This window comes from Marmota marmota, unplaced genomic scaffold (assembly GCF_001458135.2).
Source record: "Marmota marmota marmota unplaced genomic scaffold, marMar, whole genome shotgun sequence".
Lineage (NCBI taxonomy): Eukaryota > Metazoa > Chordata > Mammalia > Rodentia > Sciuridae > Marmota > Marmota marmota.
In genome coordinates this window covers 11,806,926-11,834,799 of record NW_026000272.1, presented here as the reverse complement: position 1 = coordinate 11,834,799, position 27,874 = coordinate 11,806,926, and the positions used below count along the sequence as shown (strand labels likewise).

General features: G+C 36.7%; 1 protein-coding gene across 2 annotated transcripts in view; it reads right to left on the bottom strand.

The window, feature by feature from the left end:
- Positions 1-938: 938 nt before the first annotated feature.
- Positions 939-27,874, bottom strand: part of Fgf13 (fibroblast growth factor 13) — a 228,902-nt gene continuing 201,966 nt past the window's right edge. For both annotated transcript variants that reach the window (XM_048797017.1, XM_015498028.2), the window contains 2 exons: positions 3,866-4,064; positions 939-2,326 (listed from right to left, as the gene is read on the bottom strand). In XM_048797017.1, the coding sequence (XP_048652974.1) occupies positions 2,190-2,326; positions 3,866-4,064 (336 nt within the window). In that variant the 3' untranslated portion in view covers positions 939-2,189. The remainder of the gene's footprint in view (positions 2,327-3,865; positions 4,065-27,874) is intronic.

Sequence of the window (27,874 nt, the reverse complement as noted above, 5' to 3'; positions counted from 1 at the left end):
AATTATGTTTTATCTGGTCTACTATTCTTCCCTTCTGTCATGGTTTGGATGTGAGGTGTCTTCTAAAAGCTCACATGTGAGACAATGTGTAAGAAGGTTCAGAGGAGAAAGGACTGGGTTGTGAAAGCCTTATCCCAATCATTGATTTAATCCCCTGATAGGGAGGGATTAACTGAGTGGTAACTGAAGTGGTAGGGTGTGGCTGGAGGAGGGGGGAATTGGAGCATGGCTTTGGGTATATATTTTGTATCTGGAGGGTGCAGTCTCTCTCTCTCTGCTTCTTGATCACCATGATGTGAGCTGCTTCCCTCTGCCCCACTCTTCCACCATGATGTCCTGCCTCACCTTGAGCCCCAAGGAATGGAGCCTGTCATCTATGGACTGAGACTTCTGAAACTGTGAGCCTCCAAATAACTTTTCCCCCTCTACGATTGTTTTGGTCAGGTCCTTTAGTCATAGCAGTGAAAAAGCTGACTGAAACACCTTCATATATCGATAATTCCCAAAGAATTCATGGTCAGGCAATGGCAGCTTGTGGGAATGAGGTGAAAGAGATCAACACCAAACAATGTTTTCCTTCAGCTCTCAGAGATGAGAAGAACTTCAGATATTTAGTCCTGTGTATTCCCTCTACAGAGGTGAGAACTGAGAAACAGACAGGGGATATGACACTGTAAATGGTAGAAAGACTACTAGAGCACAGATCTCTTTTGTGTAATTTGATTGCTGAATGGGAATGAGATTTCCTTGTACCAATATGAACTCTAAGTAAGTCCAATAAATGTACTTGAAAGATTGAACCTGTTAATATGAATGTCTAGACTGTAGATTATCTGAGGACATTGAATTTATCTACATAATTCAGTGTTTAACTCCCATTTCTAATATAGTTAATGACACCTAATGGATACTCAATAAATATATGTTGAAGGATAATCTTCTTTGAATGAATATAAAGAGTTTATTCGGTGCGTATTTGGGTATACAACAACAAATATTAAACAACTTTTTTTTTACTTTTTGTGCACAGGACAGAAAACTGCCTGTACATGCTATGTTCACTTTTGGAACACAGATTTTAACAATTATTAATGCACAAAATCTTACATATCATGCAACTCTATGCCAAGATTCCAACTTTCTTCCATGCAACAGATATGAAGATCTAAATGGAAACCTAGCTAAGTCTTAAACACTTTTCCAGTAGCAGGTATAATATATGTTGTTTAGGGGTAACCAGTCTTAACATTTCCTTGTTCACAATATTCACGTGCCAAATACAATGACAGGAGGACTTGTACATATACAGAGAAGACTTTTCTTATGTTAACAACACAAAAGACAACATCACATTTCCACAGTTCCTGTCTTACACAAGAAGCCACAACAATAGTTTAACATGATACACAAATGGAATTAAGAGAAATCTACACTTAAGGATATTCTTTTTTTTAAAGTTATCTTTACTGACCAGGGTTGACAATATAACTTAATTTCTACTCACAAAGTACAGCACAAGAACTTGACCAGAATACTACAAATCTAAATAAAATAATTGGTAAAATCACAAGAATACTGTTACCTTGAGCCTGAGATGCCAATTCAGATTCAACCCTGAATTTGGTTGATTTGGATTAGGTGACACAGAGTCAATAGAACCATTGAATTCAGAAACCATAAAGTTGCGCTATATGAAAGTAAAGAGTACAGTTGAATGAAGCATAGATAGAAAACATTAAGCCAAGAAAACAACACTGTTCACATAATTTTGTTTGCCCCTACAAAACATTTAAGCGGTTAATTTTGTTTTGTTTTGTTTTTGAAGAACAATTGTGGTCTTTTAAATTTTCTTGGTTGGAGAGCAAATTTTGATCAGCGTTAGTGCTGTGAAATATTTTTGGTTGTCATCCCCAACGTATACGTGAGATTGTGAGAAAATTTGGCAGTCCTTCTCCCAGGTTTAGTTCATTGATAATGCTTGGCATTCTTTTGCACAAGCTTTATCTCAATTACGGGGCTTTAGTATGGATGATTAGAAGGTCTAATGGCAGATAGAATAGTGAACTCTGCCTGTTTGTTCGGTAAATGTCACTGACAAATTTGAACTTTTGGGTGAAGGACTGCTAGAAGAATTCAACAGCACCTGGAGGTAAGGTTCTGTTACAGAGCCCTTGTTTTGCCCTCACTGGCTACGTTGATTCATTGTGGCTCATGGATTTGCCTCCGTTCAGCACTCCGGAGACACTTCTGCTCTTGGTTGGGGTCCCACTTCCAGATCGAGAGAACTCCGTGAGATCATGCAGCGATGGCTCCTTGTACATGGCCACTGAAATGCACATAAAGATCATGTAAAAGGCCTTCAAATCAGCACATCAATGTATTGTAGCTTTGAAAATTGCTAAGAGAATAGATGTTAAGTGTTCTCACCACAAAAAGAATATGCATGCTATGCAAGGCAATAGATACGCTAATTAGCTAAATATAGTTATTCCACAATGGATACATTTCAAAATATCTTGTCCATGAAAAATATATACAGTTTCATTTGTCAATACAGAAATAACTAAAAAAAAGGGGGGAAAAAAAAACAAAAACAAAAAAACTGGGCATATCACTCCACATTGGCCAACTGTTCTTCTGGCCAAACATGAAAAATGCTGGTTTCAAGTCCTCATTACAGAGTGGATGCGATCAGATGAAGCGAAATCTGGTCTTGATGCAGTAGTGTGTCAAGAATTTTAATGCCTAACTTCTATCACTTATGTTTATATATGAGAGGATTGATGAAAAATGCATTTAATAAAGCTCTTAGAAGTTTAAATATGATCTACAGCATACTGTGCAAGCCAAATATTAAAGTTTAAAACATCTTAAAATACCGATTTCTATCATACTTAGAATGAAATTCTCCAAGAGTCTATTACCATATTTCTTGGTGCAGTAAATGGTAGCAATTGCTACTGTTGGATTGTAAATAGCAGTACTAGCTTATACTTGTAAAACATGACATGCTAGATGCTGTTCTGAATTCTTCACATGAATTATCTCATTTAATCTAGGTAAGATTCCTATGGCATAAATACTCTTACTCATACTTTACAGATGAACTTGAGGTACACACTGATAAATAACCTTTTTAAGACCATTAGTTAGTAAAAGTAAAGCCAAGACTTGTACCCAGGAAGTCTGGCTCCAGAAAATGTGTTGTAAAACATAATGATATGCTGATTTCAATGGGGGTGGCATCATTGTGCCCCTACTTTAAATTCTTATTCTAATCCCAGTCTGGATAACTTCTTTGAAATCTTCTCTTTGATCTGCATTTTCTATGCCTTCTTTAACATATCTCACTACTTCTAGTATCCCTGTGTTCCATAGCCAATTCCTAACTTTTGCCTTTCCAATTTGCTATTAATCTGCTAGTAATGACTGGAAACAAATCTATGAGTGAAAATTCTTGGGACCATATTGTTGGGTCTTAGAAAGGACCCTCAGGAGATATCTGATAAGTGTTAAGTATGTGCACATTTTTAACATCTATGTTTCTTTGTAGTTACCCTTTTGGTATAATTTGGGGCTCTTAACTTTCCTGAGTTAGCAATATAGCTACTTCTACTAGGAGTTACTGATGTAGATGTACAATGGAAAAAATCAGGAGACTACCTAACATTGCCTTAATATTTTTGTGACTTTTTCATCATTGTCCTAATGTTTTGAGTACTATTAAATGTAACTCTATGTATAAATGCCTTAACATAAAAAATTTCTCAAAGTTTTTATCAAACTTTCAAAAGTATAATAAAGAATCAAGTTAAATTAATATTTTTTGTACTATAACCCATAGTTCCTACAATATCAACTTTACCTTTTAGTGGTTTGGGCAGAAAATGAGCTGCAGGCTTGTTCTTCTTCACATGGTTGCCTTTCATGATCTCTCCTTCTTTGTTCAGACCCAGATACCACCCTCGGCCTGACTGCTGCTGACGGTATATCATCGACGAATAGGTCACATAATAATTTTCAAACACCGATTCTTTGAATTTGCACTCAGGTGTGAAATGTTCCTGCAACAAAAGTAAATAACCAAAATCTCAATATTTGTAGCTATGAATTTCATGTAGAATAACTTGAATCACCTTTCAGGGGTTTAGGACATACTTTGTTAAAGCTTGTATGACTGCTGTCTATTTTAGTAGCATAAACTATTATCAGTGGAAACCAATAGACTATAAATAACATTTCACATGATGCTTTAGGAAAAGACCTAAGTGAAAGTGCTACTGATCAATGATTAGTTCTCTTTGTAATAGGTAATGGGGAAATGAGAAGTAACCATGTAAGTATAATATATTGGACAAATAAAAGAGCCAAATTTTGAAACGACCAATATAAAGCTATACTGTGGAGCTTTGCTCCGTTCAAGAATAAATATGAGAAAATAAACACTCAGTATTTGTACTTAATTTTCATGGATTCTCAAGTTATTATACACTATGGTTGTCAGTTGCCTGAGGCAGAAACCTGTGTTACAATGCTGACTGCCTATATTTCTAAAAGGATGCTACAAAAAAGGCTACCTTTTACTTTAAGACAAACTAAATTGATTTTTTAGATCATTGGACCTTGACTTTAAAAAGAAAAAAAAAATCCCCCCACCCCATCCTTGCCTTATAGTACATTTACAAGCAGATCAATATAGAAGCAAGGAATTTATAGTAATTCTACAAGCAGACATGAGAGAGCAACCCAGGAGACTCTGAACCCTGGAATGCGATTTTCTGTCATGTACTTGGCCATGTTTTCTTTGGACTGGGCCGTACAAAGCCACAAGAACTTATCAGGTAGGAAAAAAAAAAGAAACCAAAAAATAGCCTCTTTTTTAGTGTATGTGTACCCATGTACACATGCATGCATACAATAAACAGCCATTACAAATGACCATTTCTAAATTTAATAAATGAAAAGCAGCTTTTAATCTGTAAGTAATTCAGAGAGTAGCAAAGTGTTCACTGAGAATGTAAGATAATGAGGAAAATGCCAACTGAGCTACCTGTGATACACATACCAATGGAGTGCTATCAGATTTTTGCTAATATTTTAGATGATATCAGGAATAACTGCTGATAATACCACCAAATTTTTAAACCTTGGATTGTAAGCCTCTATCTTTTTTGTAAACATCGCCTCTATAGTCCTCCTTCCTTCATTTTCTTATTAGGTATCATTTTTTAAAAATATTTTTTTTAGTTGTTGATGGACCTTTATTTTATTCACTTATTTCTATGTGGTGCTGAGAATTGAACCCAGTGCCTCACACGTACTAGGCAAGTGCTTTACCACTGAGCCACAACCCCAGCCCCATATCATTGTAAGCAATTGTACACTAGTTGAGCAAGTACATCTGAAGTACATTTAAGTCACTTCAGCAAAGAGGGGCACATTCCTCAGCTTTTCTCTAAAAGTTAAGTACCAAAGCAATTTTCTTTCCTCTTTTTTTCCTTGGAATTCACAAACCCTATTTCATTCAGTTATCAGTCTTATTCTCCCCCACTGGGCCTCCAGACTGCATGAATTTCAGTATCCTGAAGGGGTGGGACATTGCAGCCTAGGTACGTACTTGACAGATCCTCAGAGGACTCATACAAATTCAACCTACTCAAGAAGAAAGGTACTTCTAGGGCAGCTGTCACATGGTAGGAACTGAAGAGTTCTATATACAAGAACTCTTGTATATAGAGTGAAAACTCTTTGTAGGATTTCTTGACATAAGGAAAGCCAAGGTATGTCTACAAAGAAATCTGACTAGAAGTCTCATTTTGTCTAGTGGTGAGGCCAACTGCATAGAACACAGCTGAAATTTGTTGGGAATTAAATAATTTCTAAAAAAGTTGCCATCCTTGGACAGTGTGGACTGTGCTTTCATAAAGAGTCAGAAAGCATTTAAAAATAAAATTGCTGGAAAAACATATCATCAAGGTGGGAGGTACCATTTAGCCTCATGAACCATGTATAGCTGACCACAGAATGATGAGATGAGATTATAACTGTGTTCTAAGCTAGATCCTCAAAAAGAACTACATTTTAACATTTTGTGTAATAGCAGCATTCATTCATTCATTTCATGCACATTTTCTAATAATCCATGTGTTTAGGTGGTGCTAAAAATTCATAGGTAAATAATATGTCCTGCCAGATGGCTTATTATGAATTTGCAGGAGTCAGGCATGTACCCAAATGACTTACACACAAGATATGCTGCCCTAAGAACAAAAGGGAAGCATCAAATAAGTATTGTATGAGAACAGAGGAAGTCAGACTTAATTCTGACCGGGGGACCTGGGAGAACTTCACAGAGAAGGTGTCATTTCATTTGAGCCTTGAAGGATGGGTAGGAATTCAATGCAGAAGAAAAGGAACAATACTTAAAGTACTGTGTCACACTTACTCTCCCTACACTTTCCCTAAATTTCCTCTCTTAGTAATTGGAATCATCTGTTGGTAGTTGCTTACACTAAAAGCTTTACATTCATTTACATACTCTCCAATCCATGATCCATGACTTTCACTTCCTCATTGCCACTGCTCTAGTTTATGCCTTTGTAATCTCTTTATTGGACTGTTGTAAGAATCTCCTAACTGGCCTTTCCTCTGCTGGCAGATTTGTCTTCCTATAGCAAAGTTCCCTTCCTCAGGAAATTTTGATGATTTCACTACGCCTATAGTACAAATGACAAACAACTCAGTGTGGCATTTAAAATCCTCCACTATTCAGTCACCATCATGCCTTCCAGCGTCTTCCACCAGAGAACCATATGTGTTTCTCCAGATGCTATTCATTTCCTTTATTTGGAAGGTCATTCCTCTTTTCTCTCTACTGGTTTCCTCTCATCATTCAAGGCCTTGCTCAAATACGACTAATTTGGAATCATATATACTCTGTCCCAATCAGAGCTGATTACATCTGTACCTGGGCTCCCATAAACTCTATCTATATGACTACATGGCTCTGAGACTCAAACATGTGCATGATTAGCTACAGATGACGGGGAACTCATCTTATTTCCAAATCTATCTTCTCCCCTCAAAAATGACAGATCCTACTGTCTAGCTCATGGCAGACCAGTTGATTATTAGACCACTCAATTACTGTTGATAGAATTTGAATTTCAGAGAGTCATATTTAAATATTGGAAATTCCAGGACTCCGATGTGTCAACCAGTAAAATGTCTGCAGGGATTTCCTTAATGCCATAGAATAAAACCAGCTGTCTGTAGAAGCAGGCTGTCATTGCACAGGCAGATCCCACATGTGTGATTTAATATCTGATAAGAATAACATGGCACCTACAATATTAGGAGGAAAACTTGGCAATTGTTACAACTATTGGAAAATGGCAAGGAAGGATTCAATGAACTGAATGCTCTGTCACATCCTGGAAATTTCTTAGTCATCCTCGCTAAATTTGGACTCAAAAGCTCAGTAGAGAGAGAAAGAGAGAGAGAGAGGAAAATGAGGCCAAAAAAAGAATGTTGAAGCAACCAAAGGAGTGTTCTGTTCTCTATGTGTGACAATTGTCATTTCATCCAGTGTGAGAATGAGTAGGCAGAAGAGGTTTGATTTTTATCAAATGTGGAAAATGTGAGCATCCCACCCTACACAGAAAGGTCCCCCAAAGGAGACAGGGTGCAACCGTACCTCTTTATATCTTAGCAGTGATCCCTATAAACAATAAAAATTCAATTTGACACAAGCCAGAAAGGTCCTATTCAGGGGAGACTAAATAGATATATGCCAGGAACCAACCTACTTTGATTGATTTGGAGATGCTCACTAGCACCCTGAAAGAAAGAACCCTAGTGGTCACATATGAAGGACTGAATGAAGAAAGTAATCACTGTGTTCCGGAATTAATAGGCACTAGATAAATATGTCCTATTAGAATGAATAAGTGAGGTAAATAAAATGTCCCATATTCCCTGCATAATCACTAAGAAATTACTTGTCATGGGCAAAAAGGAAAGGTGCTTTATAACTTTTTCTACACAATTTTCTCTTAAAAGTTATTTACTGCCCTTGCATATCTGTATGGGAGAAATAACATCTTCTTAATTCACGGAATAATTGATTTGTCTCTAATATCTTTCCTCTATATAATTGTCTCTACTCTATTTCCCTTAAACTTCAAGGTTTGTTTGCTTTTTTAGTGAATATTGAAACTTTTATCTATGGAATCTATACCAGCTAGTTATAATTATCATATTTTGAGTAAGGAATGAGGAGTCTACGGTTCGGGAACACGTGGACCCAGGAGTAAAATATAACACTGCTATTTTGCCAATTTGCTCACACTATTAAAGGGGAACAATTTGCAACCCTGCTATGTCAATAGAACACATCAATAGAACATATTGAGAATTTTTACAGCCACAGATGTTAACGTCAGCTGCTCTTCTAGGGCAGATCAGACCTCCACACAGACTATGAGAGTTAAGTGAAGAAGGCATTAGCATAATCAGTAATGTGGCCTGTGTGCAAATAACCCCAACAGTCAATGGTGTGTCAGGAACATATTCACCTGAGCACAAAGGGCTATTCTCTATTACAGTCAGAAAAAGCAATACAGCCCTGGGTTGCCCCAAGCACTGAGAGTAAGATGTGGGGAGCACAGTTATCTTTGGCCTGCTGCAACTGGAGAAAGTCAAAAGCATGGGCTGTGAAGGTGGCTTCCCTGAAGGGAGCCAAGCAAGGGCCATGTCACTCAGCCAGAGGGTGTGTAGCTACACCCTCAGCAACTATAACCCAAAACACCAGAGTTAGAATATATCTGTATATCATTTATATTATCTCAGTCCTTAAATACAACTCCAATATTAAACGATACTCACCCAAGCTAAATACCTTCCTGATTAAAGTATGTGATTTTGTAAACATAGGCCTTAACAATAGATTTTCATCCTTTTTTCCCTGGTCTTGTATTTTCAGCTATGACACCACTACTAGGTACCAGAATTTCATTTAAATCTGTTTCTCAGCAGGATGGGAAGCTTTGAGAATGGCTGTGTAGACTGTAAATGTTTCCTTTTAACATATTTTTCCCCAGAAGAAATATTTTTTAAATGAGCTGCACTGATTCTCTTGGATCTAGAGAGAGCAAGAGTCTATTCAAGTGGTCCATACACAAAATGGCAACACTAAGCTTCTAGACAGTAGGGGAAAGCCTGTGATAACAGTATTACACATTAATCACTTTTCACATATGTGTATGCTATGCTAAGTGCATACATCCTGGTACAGATGAATGCTTTTCAAAACACTTTATTTAATGCACATGCAACATTTTTAAGGCAGGCACCACAGAAAATGGAAAACAAAATATTTTATAGATGTATGAGTGAGCATTAACAAACTCTGATAATGAACCTAGAAATACATGATTTCCTGTTTCCAGCAGGTTCTTCATTTTAATTATTCTACATTTCCCTTCAATGCTCCCACTTCCCTCCCTTCACCTTCTCTCTTCCAATGGCCTTATCGTCCAATTAATTAGAGAATTACTGCCAATAGCAAGGGTCACTCTTCTAATTCTGATACATGTTCTGATGATGATTAATTTTCTATATTTAAAGTGAGCAGGTTATTTAAGGAGGTTTGACTTGTGTGTGTCAATTATTCCCCAGGTTAATGAAAATCATACGCAGATTAAAATCAGATTTTCAACTCTGTAAAAAAATAAATAAATGGAATTTTGAAACATAAATCAGACCCATGGGGTGACAATGTAGCTACCTATATTCTCTGTATAGGCTTGTCCTCCATCAGTGATCTCAAAATCTAGGACTAATTATTAAATGCAGGGCTTTCATGTTCTGTCCCAGGGTGTATTTGATGTGAATGAACTTCATTATCATTGAGTTCAAGGAATGGGAAGGGATAGGTTAGGGAAGAGAGAATCAGTACTTACCCAGTACACTATAGCTAAGCAAAATTGTTAATTCATGATAAAAGTGCATGGTTTATTCATAGATTATGAGATACTTGTGGGCAGCGCACACTATGAAGCATAGCTAATAGTATAAATCAAAAAAAAGGTAAAATATGGCATTATAATTTTCCAAATGAATAGAAAAAGCTATTTTAAAGGACAGAGCTTGCCTGCCAGGGCAGAAAGAATAGGTAATAAAAGAAGGAAAGTGGCCTAGAGATAAATTCAATATTTTTGTTTTAAAGGAAAAGAATGGAGGGAGGGAGGGAGGAAGAGAAGGAAGAAGAAAAGAGAATAATAAAGCATTGTTTTCTAATGCTTAAGCAGCAAGCAAGAATAAAGACACCCCCTCATAATCAAGACACAGGCACAAATATATACTCTTGGTTTTTGGATATGCAAATATTTAAAGTAAATTTTACTCATCTGCTTTTTGTAAAATGTTAAAAAAAGTCTACCAGTCCTGCTCACCTTATTGGGTTTTTGTATAAGTATCCAATGAAATGATATAGTGAAAGAATCTCTGAAAATAAAAAGCTCCATAAACATGAAATGTAGGATTACTTCTTATAATACATGCCCAGAAAACCAGGACAAAATAAATAAAATCTCTTTTGTTTGCAATGCTCTTTTTACTATGGAATCAATTTACAAAAAAAAAAGTCTGCCTGTATACATTTTATTAACATGGAAGAATATAAATTCTGCCAAAAATTAGGACTGCACATGAATTACACTTGGTGTTTAGTGTTCTCCTCCAAGCTTGCTTCCCAGAAAACAGTTTTGTCTTGTTTCATTTTTCATTTCTGTCTGCAGTAGGCTGAAATGGCTGCAGTGCTTCAAGCCACAACACTAAAGAAATGAGGTATTTAAAATGGGCTTCATGAAATATCCTGCTGCAAAATGACTTAAAAGGTACACATAGTAATTAGCAGGCACTTGAGAGTAAGTGCAAATTATAATTAACAATATGCATATGGGGCAATTTTTCCTCATTGTTACGTTGGAATTTCTTAGTAGTGTTTTTATATTCCAAGATATTTCATAGACATTTTAATTTACTTTAAGTTGAGCCCATAAAATATGCCAAAACAGTATTGCTGTATTCTCTTAGTTCTTTATGAACAAAAATAAATAAACTATTGAAGTGCCTGTCACAACCCATGGTCTGTTGAAAACAGAATTAGAGCATGATAGTTTAGCCCCAGAGGTCATTTAGACCTTTGTAATGGATAGTTTGGGATTTTTATATATTTCTGTAAAACGGGGCCATGTGTTAGATTATCCAGTCTGTCAAATTTTTAAAAGCAATTTCTTTTCATAAACACACTGAAATAAGCTAGAAAACAGAATAAACAAAAATCATACATGCTTTACAGAGCTAAAAGGGTTATTTTGTCATGACATAAAATATATGATCCAGAAGCTGGGGTTGTGGCTCAGTGGTAGAGCACCCACCTAGCACGTGCAAGGCCCTGGGTTTGATCCTCAGCACCACATAAAAATAAATAAATAAAATAAAGATATATATAAAATATCCAAAGGCCTCATTAGCTCTAAGCCTGGTCAGCTGGTCAGCAAGTGCAGTATGAAATGGAAGTAGCTTGCTGATATTTGTAACAAAAAGGGATGGCCCACATATCTTCAAGCTGTGTGATTGGCACAAGGCAAGTTAGTCTATCCATACTTTCTGGAAGAATACAGATTGTTTAGGCAATCCAATTAGGTGGCAGAAGAAATACATGATTTTACATGAAATATGTTCCAGAAACTAAAACAAACCAAACCCCAAATTAACAGAAAGAAAGAAATAATAAAAATTAGAGCAGAAATAAATGAAAGAGACTAAAAATCACAAAAGATTAATGAATTGAAGAGCTAGTTCTTTGAAAGAAAACATGAAACTGATGAACCCTTATCTATCCTAAAAGAGAAGCCTTAAATCAATAAGATCAGAAATGAATAAGAGGATATTATATTGACAACACAGAAATACAGATAATCATTAGATTTTTATGAATAATTGCATGCCAACAAGCTTAGTAACCTAGAAGAACTGGACAAATTCTGGGATGTATACACCTTATCAAGACTGAATCATGAATAAATAGAAAACCTGAATTGACCAATAATAAGTAAGACTGAATCAGTAATAAAAAGTATCTCATCAAGGAAAAGCTCAGGACCAGATGGCTTCACTGATGAGTTCTATCAAACACTTGTAGATCTAATAACAATCTTCTTAAATCATTCCAAAAAATTGAAGGGGAAAAATTCCTCCAAACACATTCTATGAGGCTAGCATTACCCTAATATCAGAAACAGACAAGGACACAACAAGAAAGAAAACTACTATCCAATATGGTTGATGGATACAGATGTAAAAATCCTCAACAAAATGCTAACAAACAGAATCCAACAATACATTAAATAGATGCTCACCATGATCAAATGAAATTCATCCCAGGGATGCAAACATGGTTCAACATATGCAAATCAATAATCTTGATAAACCACAGCAACAGAATGAAGGACAAAAAACATATGATGATCTCAAAAGATGCAGAAAATTCATTTGATTAAATATAACATCTCATGATTTTAAAAACCCTGAAAAAATTAGGTATAGAAGGAGCCTATGCAATAAAATAAAGGCCATATATAATAAGCCAACAGCTAACATTATGCTGAACGGGAAAAACTAAAAGCTTTCTAAGATCTGGATCAAGACAGGATGCCCACTTTCATCACTTTTGTTCAAAAGAGAATTGGAACTCCTAGCCAAAGCAATAAGGCGAGAGAAAGAAATAAAGGTCATCCAAATTGGAAATGAAGAAACAAAACCATCACTTTTGCAGATAATACGATTCTACAGATAGAATATTCCAAAGATTCCACAAAAATGGTAGACTAATAAATGAATGCAGCAATCTTGTAAGATATAAAATCAACATACAGGAGTCAGTAGCATTACTGTTCACTAATAGTGAATTATATGAAAAAGAATTCAATGTCCCCTAAAATGATCTATACATTTATGAAAACTCTATCAAAATGCCAATGGTATTCTGAATAGAGAGCCTAGAAGTAAACACAGCCATCGATGGCCAATTTATTTTTGACAAAGGGTCTAAGAACGTACATTGAAAAAGGCCATCCTTTTCAATAAAGAGTGCTGGGAAAATTGGATATTCATATAGAAGAAAGAAACTATACTCCCTCACCAGTAACAAAAATCAACTCAAATGGATTAAATAATTAAATAAAAGACCTGAAATTATGAAACCACTAGAAGAAAACATAATGGAAATATTTAGGAGATGGGAATGGCCAAGGATTTTATTTTATAAGACCCCAAAAGCAAAGAAAGTAAAAGCAAAAATAGAAAAATGGGATTCCATCAAACTAAAGTTTCTGCACAACAAAGAAAGCAATCATCAGAATGAAGAAACAGCCTACGGAGTAGGAAAAATATTTGCAAACTATATATCTGACAAGGAAGTGATTCCAGAATATGTAAGGAGCTCCAAAAACTCAATAGCAAAAACCAAGTAACCAATTTCTAAATGGGCAATAGACATGAATAGCCATTTCTCAAAAGAAGACATATAAATAAATGGCCAATTGGTATATGAAAAAAGTCTCGACATTATTAATCATCAAGAAAATGCAAACCCAAACCACTATGAAATATCACCTCATTTTAGTAAGAATGGCTTCTATTGAAAAGACAAAAAACAAGTACTTGTGAGGAGGTAGAGAAAAGGCAAATCTTGCACACTGTGATAGCAATGTAAATTAATAGAGCCACCATAGAAAACAGTAAGGAAATTCCTCAAAAAAATAAAAATTGATCTACCATATGACCCAGCAATCCCACTACTGGGTATGTACCCAAAGGAAATAAAACCAGCATGTCAAAGAGAGGTCTGCCCTCCCACATTGATTGCAGCAATATTCACATTAACCAGTAAATGGGAATAATCTTAGTGTCCATCAAATGATGAATGGATAAAGACAATTTGGCACATATACACAAAGAAAGACCATTTTGCCATAAACCATGAAACCCTGCCAGTTGCAACAACATGGATGCAAGTGCAGATCACTACGTTAAGTGAAATAAGCCAAGCACAAAAAGACAAGTACCATATTATCTCACTCATGTGGAATGTTAAAAACATAGACCTCATAGAAGTTGAGAGTGGTATGGTGGCTACTAGAAGGGAATGGCTACTAGTGGAATTGTGGGCAAAGCAGAAGGCAGGGGGAGTGATGAAACATTGATCAATGGGCACTAAATTACAATGACATAGGAGAAAGAAATTCTGGTGTGCTATTTTACAGTAGGGTGATTAAAGATAGGAACAAACTACACATTTCAAAAAGCTAGAAGAAAGGGTTCTTAATGTTTTCTCCATAAAATTGATGCTTGAAGAGATAGATAATGTTTAACCTGATTTAAACATTACACAATGTGTACTTGAATTGAAACATTATATGGTACTCCACTAATATGTGTGATTTTAATATTTTATGTATACGTTAAAGAAAGAACTATGTTCCAGGGAGACTGTGTAAGCATCAAGTTATTTTTTTTAAAACACAGTGCAACTTACTGTTTACACGAATTTGCAGAAAAAAGTATTTTTTTTATAAATAAAGAATACTTCTATAAGGGGAATAAGCTTCTAAAACTTTTTTGCTTATTATATGTATTAGCTCTGCATATTGGCATTTTTAATGGCAGAGCTGACCTACATGATTTGGAAGGTAGATCACATATCAGAAAACTTTTCTCAAAATAATCTTTTTAGCTAGTTCCTAGAGTTAATTACCCTGGTGCTTTCTAATTTGTGGCAGTACTTTTCTCTGTAATAACTTCAGAGTGTGATCTAAATGTATCTGCAAGAAAATGAGATCTGAAGTACTTTGAGGCAGCAGAAGAACAAGCTTAGTAGGTTGTATCTTTTCAAATAGCTGATGCTGGCACCTGACTGAAAACTGAAAGCCTAGGAACTCTGGAAAATTTTTCCCAGAGATCTGACCAAGTGTCAGGTAAAGGAGAAAGCTTCTTTCCTCCTACAGCAATTGAAAAGTTCTGGCACAACAGGTAACCAATTAAGAAATAAAATCATACCAACATAGGTACAGAGGATGCTTTGATACTTGAGGAAACTTTGAGTTTCATAATTGGATAGAGGTTATATTAAACTTGATAGGGTCTGTCTCTGTAGAAGTATATCACTTACACAAACTAGGAGTCTGCCTTTTCAAAGATTTCCAGAGGAGACTTCTTTCTTTTGTACAGGCTGAAAAGCAATGCTGAATGAGAGACTGGTAGCTCCAATGGAAATCAGTAATGCATGCTTCCACTGCAAAGTAGAAAACCTGGTATCACAGGACAAGGGGCAAAGGCCTCATGTATACACTCAGGATGAGAAGAGTGTCACAGAGGATTATTGGACTGCTATATTGCATGATCTCTGAATATTACTTCTGAGGACAGGAATCTTTCTTATAAAGGGAGTGCATTTCCATAGTCAACTGCCCCTTGAAAGGAACTATATGAGAGGATGCTAGGCTGTCACTTTCCAGGAGTCTGAATTGAGGAAGTCAATTGATTAATTTAAGATCCTTGATGGAATAGTTTATTCTCAACTACCACTTACTGAATGCCTACTGCATGCTGGGCACTCTGGCAGACCCCTTTGTGCATATAATGATCTGATTTAATCTTGACAGCACCTCTCTGTAATCACTTCAGCATGGATCTACATCCTTTGGTCTGAGACAGAAGTTCCCCCACCTCATAGGTAGAAAGAAAAAAAGAAAACCCAGAGAAAAGAAACCCTTAACAAGTCCTTTATTTATAAATTCAATTGCAAGTTCACCTTTTCACCCAGTTACCAGTAACTGTGTAGACAATAGCTTCAATGTCAACTGCTTTCTAAATGTATGATTCCAACATGAAGGTTCAGCCCTTCCTCTCATTTGTGTGCCCTGCCCCTCGAACTATTGAAGAGATCTGTTTGAATCTGTACTCTACCTCTTTCCAGCTTTTTGAAACCAGGCAATTTACATTGTGCTCTGATCCTGCCTCTGCAATATGGGAAGTAGTATCATATGCCTCAGAGGGAGGACTGGAGAGGGCATGGGAAGTGATTAACGTGTGTGTGTCAATGTTCAGTGACCACTGGATCCTTTGCCCTGCCTTTCTGTTTGTGATATATGAGAATAATATAGTTTCACTTCCACCTCTCCCCACCTTGGAACTGCTATAAAAATTAGTAGCTGTCAATGAAGATACATGAAGTAGAGGACCACCTTTCCATTTCTGTGAAGGGTTAATGTTACACATTAATTGTACCTGTGAGAATTACTTTCAGTTGCAATTCCTTTTCAAGGGTAACAATACATAAGCTTTCAATTTGGACCTAAAATATCCTAAGATTCTAAAACTAGAATTACTATAATGTGTATCAGTGAGCCCACATGATATTAAAGGGATCTCTGAGATAATCCAGTATTAATGGGCCAAATGACATTTCCATGTCTCATTTTAATTTCTATGCCACAAAAATACAACATTATTATCTCACTTCCTTTGTTCTAATCCACTGTTTCACTAGTTCTACTTTCATAATGTAGGCTACCAATAAAAACAATAATGAAAACCCTAATAGTACCTTATGTTTAAGCAGTGCCTGCTTTTAAAGTTTCCTGCAACTGCTTGAACATTATGTTATGGCATTCAAGTGACAGATAAGGGACAGTTTAATAATGATGATGATAACAAAGGTAATGATTATAATGAATTTTGGTAATTCTTCTTTTTCAAAAAATGTTCTCTAAAGAGCTTTTTTTAGCGTCAAAGAAATGGAACCAGAGATGCTAATACGCTGGAACCTGGCATTAACAATTTTTGCTAGAGAATGAATCCAGGGCAGGGAAGCAGTTCTTTCTAGAGAAAGATAAAATCTGTTTAAGGTAGCTGGCACTGGCCCCTGAGAGGCTCTTATTCTGGGGCAACCTGCTCTCTAAGATGCTCCCCTGGCAGTAACACACTGAGCACCCAGTAGCCTTAACTGGCCCTGGATTCCAGAGGGAAGGACAAATTGTAACACAGAGCAGAAGCCAAGATACTTCTTCCTCTACCATACCAGGCAGCAGCTTTCCATTTTTATTATATAAATCTGTCCACTTAACATTCTCCTAGATCATTCCAAGAATAGTCTATTCTTCTACTGCAAAATATTTACAACTGTACTTCAGCACATTTTAGGTTTTTCTTTTCAGTGACTTTCTCTCTACCCCATAGGTTTTTAAGGACATTTGCTGAAACTAAGCTTGTGTCTTTTTGGGTGCAGATGTGGGCATCACATACAAGGAGAAATCTACATTAATCTAGCCAGACTTAATGTGTGTAGATTTGCATGCACATGTGTGAAAGAGAGAGATGGAAACAGGGAGAAACAGAATACAGAGAAATAAAAACAGAGAAAGGAACAATTGTGATGATTTGGTTTTTCCAATTCTATAATTCTATGGACTTTGAGAATGCACCCCCAAAATGTTAGTGGGGAAGATGAAAAGATAAGTTGTTTTCTCTCTGTTGGGGAAGATGTGTTTCTTATCCACAGTCCTGGCTGTGCTCAGAACTTGGAGTAAAATCTGAGAGGCTGCCACAGACAGGCTATGTTTTTTAGTGAAGTTAGCATGTATACAGGAACCAGAGACAGAAGTAACCCTATTTCTTCTGGGAGATATCCCAATGCACAATGTACATCCATCTCTGGGAGGAAGAAAAAAAAAGGAAACTCAGGTCTCTTGAGAAACTAAGAATTGATACACAGAAGTCCTGTAAAAGTTAATTAAGACACTTTGAAATATGAACACCACTCTCATAAAGTGAATCACATTTTCACAAGGGACATGTAATGCTTAGCTGTGTAGCTGCCCTGAAGTAATCAAGATGATGGTTACCTATTTATGACCAAACTGCTACCACCTGGGATGCCGTTTATTATTATTAGCACCTTATATTATGGTTATGTAGAAAGCACTGCAGTGAAGCCTTAATTCTTAAAAACACTGCTTTATAGGATTGTGTCAAACAAGTAGATAGCTATAATTCATAACTGAGCTTCTGCAGCTTAGCTAAAATTAAATGTTTTTTTCTGTATTTCCTGAGATGCTGCAATATTTTGTGTTAATATTTTTTAAAAGCATTTGATGACATCCAATTTTGAAATAGGAAAATTATGGTTCTTTGTCAAAATATGCAATTTAAACTTTCAAATATTTGTTACTTAAGTATCACCTTGGTTGAAAACACAACAATGAAACAATAGAATATACACTCTGAGACTATATAAAAATGATGACTACTTCACAAGCTTTGTACAACTATTACCTATTGGAATAATTTTCAGCTTTCATTTTCAACTGTGTAGACTGTTAAAGCATCTGACTAAGAGCAAAAAATGCATAAATTATCCCTGCAGGAGCACTTAAAACTTAAGGTAATTATATAGCATAGAAGTGGTGTCGAATGCAAACAAAATAACAATTCTACAATCACTCTTTAAAATGATTATTTTCCTGTTACCAGTAATCATGATCACTAAAATTCCTTCTCTTTACAATTACATTCACATGATCAATTCTTACTTTGTTCTTTTACCATCAAGCTCATACAGCTGGCTCTGAAAATTTGCATGCTATAAAAGCTGAACTAGACAGCTAGTAGAGATGAATCCTCCAGTTATATTCATGCTGCGAACAGAACCGTAACACTCCCTTAATATATCTTATCATTGCACTTTTATACTAAACATGCATCCAAATCAAGTCCTATTTTTTACATTCCTCCTGCTCAAAATCTTTTCATGGCTCCCTGCTGCCTATAGGATAAATTGCAAACTCCCTGGCCTGGCGTTCAAGGCCCTCCACAATCTGGCACCTGCTCTCTTACAACTCCGGCATAAGATTCCTCAACTCAAGCCAGAAAGGAGAAATAAGGCAAGGGCAAAAAGTAGCAGAGATTTTTTTTTTCTCACGAATGGAAAAATATCTCCAACAAACCATTTACCGTGCTTCAGAGGCTGGGATACTCACTGTGTTTACAGAGACACTCACTGGGCCACAAGGAATATATAACTAATCATTCCTACATTTCTTTCTTATGCTCTGCTTTATTATATTTTTATCCTGAAAAATGATTTACACCTCTGGAACACCCAAACTGTCCTATATCCTGGTACTCTGCACTGTGAGTTAGCAGACACTGTGCTCATGTAAGGGCTGCCACCAGACATGTAATTCTTTGGGGGACACTTGCTAATAATCATCACCTCTTCTTTTCAAAGCACAAAGAGAAAAAGAGTCAAACGTCAGCATGTCAGAAACCTCCAGGCTCAGCTTTGGCTGGAATGCAAAAGCACTTAACAATTGATTATTTTTGAAGACTTTTCACAGCATCAAGGAAGAGGGTAATGAAATTGTATCTGAACAGAAGGAAGCTAAATTATTTATCTCATACTAATCTTTACCAGATGGCTGGTGATGAAAAATCTATACTGGCAAATATGCTGTATATATTACCTTAAAGATAATCAGGGGAACTAAAACTTTAAATGTTCACAATATATGTGTTATTTAGTCTTATGTCTCTCATTGATTGCATACAAAGGTTCTTCGGTTCTTCCAAGTGTACCTGACTAGTATAAAATAAATCACATCACCAATTTCTAAGCACATTGTCTATTCAGGAATCACATACATTAGCAGTTAGATTGCCTTTCTCGTTTTAACCTCTCAGATGTAATAAATGTGATAGCTAGCTATGTGATGGTGCCTACTATATCCTTCAACAATCAGGAGGATGCACACAACACTTCTTCCCCACAAGGAAGAGAAGGATGTAGCCCTTTAGGGATAATGGTCCTCAGAATTAAAACTTCCTCACTGTGCTTCAGGAAGAACTGATTCAATGCTGCCTTCCAACTAAAATAATCACATTTTGTCAGTTGAAGGAAAGGTGACTACTAGGAAGGAATCAGGCTATACCAGATGTACATTCTTTCTGTTTCCTGCCCAAGTTATGTCTCCAGGGGGGAGGGTTTTGTGGGTTTAACACCCAATTCTTCCCTGCCCCATCCCATCATAGATCCATTCTCTCTTTGCTTTGAAACTTATCAACAGGGAATGGAGACATGGACTTGTTCTTTGATTGACTCTTAAATGCCAACTGTTTAGAAAAAGGAGAGAAGACAAGTGTGCAGGTTCAAATCAAATATTTTCAGATGAGCCCAGCTATGCTACACTGTTTCCTATGTAAATCAGGCAAAAGTTCTGACCCCCAAAAGGAATTGGTTTGTGTAAAGAATCACAATGCATGATTTGCCTAGAGGGTCAGAACTTCTCTGAACATCTTTGTATGATGATTTTTTTTTTTTTTTGCAGAATGTGCAATAACACCCCTGGATGACTTATAAAGACTGACTATTCTGTATATCATTGTATGGGGAGGTTACTTGTTCAAGTCAATGAAGATTTCTTGATTGCCAAACATGTGCACTGGTTTCTAGATTCTGGCAAGCATAGTGCTCAGCATTTGGGGAATTAGCATGTGTCTTTTCAGACAGTTGTCCAAAGTGCACTTCCCAAGGCCATACAACAGACACTTTGGTTTCACTGAAGTTATATTTTTGGCAAATGACATCTACTGAAGGAATGTTTAGGAAAACTGAGTATTTGTTGAAAATCATAGGGAAGAGAAAGACATAGGAAAATCATAAGCCAAGTGACCAGAAAAAAAGGACAATATCAAGATTCTGAGCAAACACTAACTTTCAAGCCTCATAGTTTTGTGGGGAGCTTCACAGCCTAAGCTTAGTGGTTAGAGACTTTGTGAATTTTCTAGAATTAGAATGAAATAGAAGTAGACAAATTAAGCAGCTGTGAATCCATTTAGAATCAGGATGTTTAACTCTGTGCAAACATCAAACTGCTTGTGCGAATCCAGTAGAAAAGCAAAGAGATGGGTGTGCAAACAGCAGTCACTGGAGGACAGACATTCACACAAAGGCAGCTTGAGAATGACTGTAGATTAGTTGCTTTCTTGGCAATATTAACTCTCTATTCTTCTAAACAGACTCAATGTTTAGACACAGTTGCTTACAGTATTTTGAATAAGCAATAATAGCTTCGATTTCCCTAAGCTTAAAGCACAGCTTAGTAGTAAATTAGGTGCTTAGAAAGGTGCTTTACTTCCTTGAGGACACTGGGCCATCATTTAAGGCATAATATGCTTGACTCGGTTTACGAAGATGCTCCTGACTCACTTCAGTGGGAGTTGTTCTTGCACTGCTGATGGTGGAGTTAAATGAATGTACTTGTTTTTTCCTTATTGCAGTATGGGTGGGACAGCCTGAGCTAATTACACTTTCTTGCCAACTCCATTGTGACCCACAGAGCAAATGTTCATGATGTTTGGTTAAAGTCTGAAGTTTATTCTGTGGCTTTGGAACAAAGCAAAGTCACTGAGATTATGTAGAGAAGTGTTTGTGGATTACTTGACAGCATTCTCTAATTGACTATGTTAGTTGGAGATTGGTACCACATTAGCCATAACTGTAGGGAAATATTAATTAGGAATATAAGTCTGATAATATCACTCCTCTACTAACACCCTCCAATAGCTTCCCATATCACTGTTAAAGCCAAGCTCTTGCCTTGATATATAAGTCATTGATATGATTGCTGCCACTTCTCTACACTTGGGTATTACTTGCCCTCTTTTTTATGTTACATCAGTAACGCTGGATTCCTAGGTTACCCACTGAACATGTGAATCATATCCCTATCTCATGACCTTTGAACTTGCTGTTACCTAGGCCTGGAATATTTCCCTCCAGATATCCACATCAACCTTTCTCTCTCATCCTTCAAATGCCTCAGGAACACAGAGGCTTTCCTTGACCAGCCTGTGTGAAAGAGGAACCTCATCTCTCAGCCTGCACTATTCTCCTAACCCTGCTGATTTATTCCCCACAGCAAACTATATATTCATTTGTTTGCCTAATGTCTGTCTACCCCTCTAGAACATAAGCTCCATAAGTACAGGGATCATATTTTGTTCACTGCTATATTCTAGCATTTGGAACAGTGCCTGGTTCTCTGTATTCATGCCAAAAAATTTTTACTGAATGAAAAGATGGATAAGTCCTGGTGGCCTGGCAGATTGAAGGGACTAATTGTTCCAGATTATTAAGGTCTCTGCATAGTTGTTAAATAATTAGATTTATCATAAAATATTTAGGCTCCTTTTGAGGTACAGCTATCAGGGCTTTAATTTTCACTGTGGTTATGAATTGCATTATAATTATAAACCAGCATCTCTATCCAAAGCAACCAAATAAACTTTTACTAATACTCTTTTGAGCTAAACATGAAAGGCTACTCAGAAAAAAGGGAGAAGAAGATGAAAGGAAATAGCTAAAGAGAATACCTTTGAAAAGTGTGCCAACAGGTAATTAATCATTGAAAAGAGCAAATTTTGATGGCTACTAAATTTCAGGGGCTTTCCTCAGTAATAGATGAAGGTGAAGTCCTCTCCTCAACATATTAGAAATGTCTATTCATTGTACAGGACAAAAGAATACATCTTTCCAAAGAAAATGCTGTAATTTTAATGATTCAATTAAGATACATTAAAGATTAAAGCATTAAAACACCAAGAGGAGCTTAGCCATAGTGCTTAATGCTGAAGTGTTTCTCAGGGGTAGGGCTTAAAACCTGGCATTACTTGTGCTTAAACTGCTCTGTATAGACACAGAGATCTCAGGCAAATATACATAGAGTAGGATTCACAGCACATTTCCTTTGCCACGGACCATGTTTTGTCTTCAATTTACCAAAACAATTTTTTTTGGTAGAAAGAGGTGCATTAAGTAAGAAAGAAATGTGACAACTTACTAATTACATACCATGGGATAAAAAAGTCACTACAGGATCACAATTGTGATGTTGTTTACAAAAGGGACTAATTTGAAAGAGATCAGAGTGAAGGAGAAAGAAGAAAAAGTGATTTGGGAGTGGAGTATAGCACTTGCCTAGCATCAAGTGTGAATCCCCGGATTTGATCTCTAGCACTATAAGGAAAATAAAAAAGTTTACATTGTGAATTACATTTCACAAAAATAAACATTTAACTTCGTTAACAGCAGGCAATGGAAAATGTTCTGTTATTCTGCTCATTGACTGGCTGTGGCTATGTAAGGTAAGTGTGCACTTCGTAGGCACTTCAGGATTCCAGGGCACTGTGCCTTGCTGATAAGTAGACTCAGAAGTAACTAGACATAACCAAATGCCTGGCATGGGTCAGCCAGGAGCAGAGGTTCAGAGCCCTGATCTAAATATAATGAAGTGACTTGGCTGAATTCCCTGCAAGACAGTCTCTTTTGGATATAAATTAATGAACTAGACACTTTTTTCATAAGAATAAGGCAAGAAGCCCATTAGTCCCTCTAGTTCTTGTCACAGAAACATTTATTTGAAGATACACCCATTTCAATCAACTGTCTTACTTCACTGATTTTGGGCACACTGGGAAAAGGAACAGTGGATAACAACATGCCCCTCAAACAATCCTAACTAAAGGCTAATGGCAAACAGTTCCAGACTGCTGTACTGTACACTCTTGAACTTCATTTTGAGTATTATGTTAAAGCAAGTTTGTACACTGGTTAAGACAATAGGTTTTAAAGTCAGTGAATGGAAGAGCAACAGTTAGAATTGAGGACTAATTCAGTAATCTTAGGCAAGTAGCATAGCTTCTGTGCCTCAGCTTCCTCATCTTTAAAGTGGGAATAATACTATTTTCAGAGGGCTTTCAGCAAGAAAAAATAGGTTAAGGGCTATTGTAAAGGGCCATCTGGCCTATAACGAGGAATCAAATTTTCTAAAGCAGATTTTTATAAATCCAGGAATGAATGGCAGTAATTTAGGATGTTTACATTTGTATAAAACATAATTACTTTTTGCCTGAATAAAATATCAACATATTTTCTCTGGATATATACCCAGAAGTGAGGTGGTGGAATCATATGTTAATCTATTTCTAGTTTCTTGAGGGACGGCTACACTGTTCTCTATAATGGTTATACTAATTTACATTCCCACCAAGACCATATGAGAGCTAGTGAGTACTAGATATTAGAAAGGGGAGGTGATGGATAAAGGGAGGCCGGATTTGATCAGTGCATGCTGTATGCATTTCCTGAAATATCGTGCTGAACTCCATTACTATGTACAATTAATACATGTTAATCCAAAATAAAATTTTAAAATATCAACGCAATGGTGGCTGCTAACAAAATCATATGGGCCCCATGTATAAACCACAGCAGGACTATTATTAGCACCTGCAGGCAGCATCAAATCTGCTTCACAGTAGATGATTTAGACTTTAGGTTCTCAAAATGGGATGGTGGCAGGTTCTGAAATTCTGTAACTCAGTTTTTTTCCTCAGTAAAGTCTATTTTTCAATCTATGCTTAATCAGTCATTCTCAGAGCATACGTGAGGATCCTCTACCTTTAAAAATTTAAACAATATTTCCTAAACATCTGGCTGAGAAATCCCCAGAGGAATTCTCTGGAAGTGCTTCTCCACGCCTCTGCTCTTTCTCAGCTTTTGAGGAGTGAGGTCGCTTCTTCTGTTGCCAGGCAATAAATTACAAGAGCTTAAATTCTGATAGTGGCCTCCAAAAAAAAATGTGTTTCATTCTAGTGCACCTCCTCCTTATCGACATCCCAGTTCCTAGGATTTTCTAACTGTTGTTTTGTTAATATTCCCATCTAAAACACTGTTAAAATGTTGCTTGTTAACAGTAATCTGTGCCTGATAGTTTTCATTTGGGAGTGGTCAGATCTTACTTTAGAAGGGATCCTGGAGTAAGCATCAATTGTAATTAGCCATTCAGTGTCTGTTTCTTTCATTTGAATGTTAAGTTCAGACAAGGCAGGGACTACATTTGGCAAGTACAGGGCAACCAGTGGATTATTGTTCAATTAATGAATGGATGCAAATATATATGTAACTATAGTAAGCTACTTGAAAATGGTTAAAGAAATAGAGATAAAAAGGAGCAAGAAACCCATCTGTTCAGAATTTTACTAACTGGTAAACTAAATGAGAATCTGGGATTAGGTAGACTTGATGAACATATCCATAATAGGTGGAGAAAGTAAAATGTAGGAGAGACTTAAGATGTGTTGACGGGGTAGGTTTGATGCATGTGGGGTTTGGTTACATGAGAGGGAATGTGCCTTTTAGAGGCTGCTACCCTAAGCAGATTTTAACCAATTAATAATGGTACTGCATAATGATGGTGAAAGTATAATTATTTATTAACCAATCAAAGGATTTGTAATTAATGTCATAGTGTTATTATCATCTTGCAACCAACCCACAGTTAATCTCTGGAGCACAATCACTAATAGTCAGGCTTTGTTTGCATCTATTCATAGCACTTATGTTGGTTACGCTAACCAACATAAGAGGGTATAACTGAACAATGTACATCATCTTTGGGGTCCACTCTCACTCTGTAGGAGTCAGTTAGACCCTGTGATAGTAGAACATGTCATTCCACACTTACTGAACACCTATTATACATATGAAAAGCTCACACAGTATGCTATGCACTAGAGATACAGTAGTGAACAAGCTATAATCATTTCCTGCCCTTCTAGAATTTATAGCCTAGTTAAAGAAACAGGAGAGATAAATGTGCAAATACTGTTTGGCAGAGATGAGTCCTGAAGGAGGTGTAATCCCAATGTACTATGGAGACCTTGAGAACACAGAGCTATCTAGTCAGGAAATTTGCTGCTGTTTACTAAGAGCACACTAGGCCCTGATGCATCAGCCATTTTATCCTGAGGGCCACTAGAGAGGCTTAGTCATAAAATGGATATTTAATAACAGAAATGGTTGCTGGGTATGGTACTATATGCTTGGGATCCCAGCAACTACAGAGGCTAAGGCAGGAGGATCACAAGTTGGAGGCCAGCCTCAGCAATTTAGTGAGACCTTCTCTCAAAATAAAAAATAAAAAAGGATGTGTTAGATGGCACTTGGTTTCAATCCCTAATACAATAATAATAAAAATAGATAGGGCTAATATTAACTTTATACTTACAATATATCAGTAATGTGCATAAGTCTTTATATACACATATATGTAGGTAATAGGATGAAATATCATATGTAGATCACGTAGGCATTGCCAGGAGAACAGCAGAGTTGCCTTGGGAAGTTTTCTAAGAAGGCTTTTTTCTAGGCTGTCAGCTCCTCAGAGCTGAGGTGCTGACAGCAAAAAAGAACAAGAACTGTCCTGTGGCACTCTCTTGGCTGGCAAGGAGTTCAGTGGAGCTTGTTAGAGAAGCAGTGAATGGCAAGACCTATAATAGCTATTCTGAATTGCCAGTCCCCAGAAGCACAGGACTCTAACAATAGCAAATCTTCTGGCAGATGCCAGTATGAAAGTATGATGCTTGTGGGAGAGGTGGCAAAGCAGGGGGAGGGGGGAGGCTCAACTTCCTTTTTAATCTTCTATGTAGGTACTACTGAACTATGAAAGAAATGATAGAGTCATCTAAACCTTGGAAAATAGGCACAATGTCCAGGGAAACAGAAAAGCTTGGGAGATGCTAACTTGGAAACACAGTGAAACATCTTAACCAGGGAACTGCTATATGCAGAAAGGAACAAAGTGTCAGCTACATATACTGCTATGGCCTAATACCAATAGTCTTGAATGAAAGAATCTCTTCTTTTTTTTTTTTTTCTTTTTTGGTACCAGAGGTGCTTAATCACTGAGCCACATTCCAGCATTTTTTATATTTTATTTTGAGCTAGGGTCTCACTCAGTTGCTTAGGGCCTTGCTAAGTTGGTGAGGCTGGCCATGAACCTGAGATCCTCCTGCCTCAGCCTCCCAAGTCACTGGGATTACAGACAGGCATGCACCCCCTCACCTGGCTTTCTTCTATTTAATGACTCTTAGAGAACCTTTTTATATATGGTGCTGTTTCATAGCCCACCCGTGTATACTTTTGAGCTGAATGCCCAAACTGAGGTCAAATGATTTCTAAGTATTGTTCTCCTTGAATGAAGTCTTATTCTTTTTTAAAAAAATATTTATTTTTTAGTTGTAGTTGGACACAACACCCTCATTTTTTGTTTATTCATTTTCATATGGTGCTGAGGATTGAACCCAGGGCCTCGCACGTGCTAGGCAAGCACTCTACCTCTGAGCCACAACTCCAACCCCTGAAGTCTTATTCTTTAGAAAAAAAATAGAAAACCAATTTTAGCAAAAACAAAGCTAATTAACTGTTAAAAATTATGGATTGCCTATGGGCAGGACACTGTTCTACCAAATTCTTGGGAACAGATGAAAAATGTTGTTGAATCTGTATTTTCTCTAGGGTCTTGTTTACCATGAATAAGCCCCACCTACTGACTTACAGGTTAGGTATCTACATGGCTGCACCTACCATTAAAATAACATTAATCACTTGAAGTTCATCAATTATCTTGTCAGAACTACAAATACAAATATACCTCTACCAACCACAGATTCCATAGCAGCATGAGCAGTTAAAGATGGTCATTTGTTTTTATCCCCAAAGAGCCAATGCTAACTTTTGTCTTAAGCTACATGGGTACACGTAAACTTTTAAAAAATATTTTCAAAAACTAAACCCAATGTCATGCAATGATATTGCATGTGATAATGGAACTACATTTCCACTTCCAGGCTAAGGCTATATCCTTAAGGAAAACGATTTTTTTTTTTTTTTTTTTTTTTTTTTTTTTTT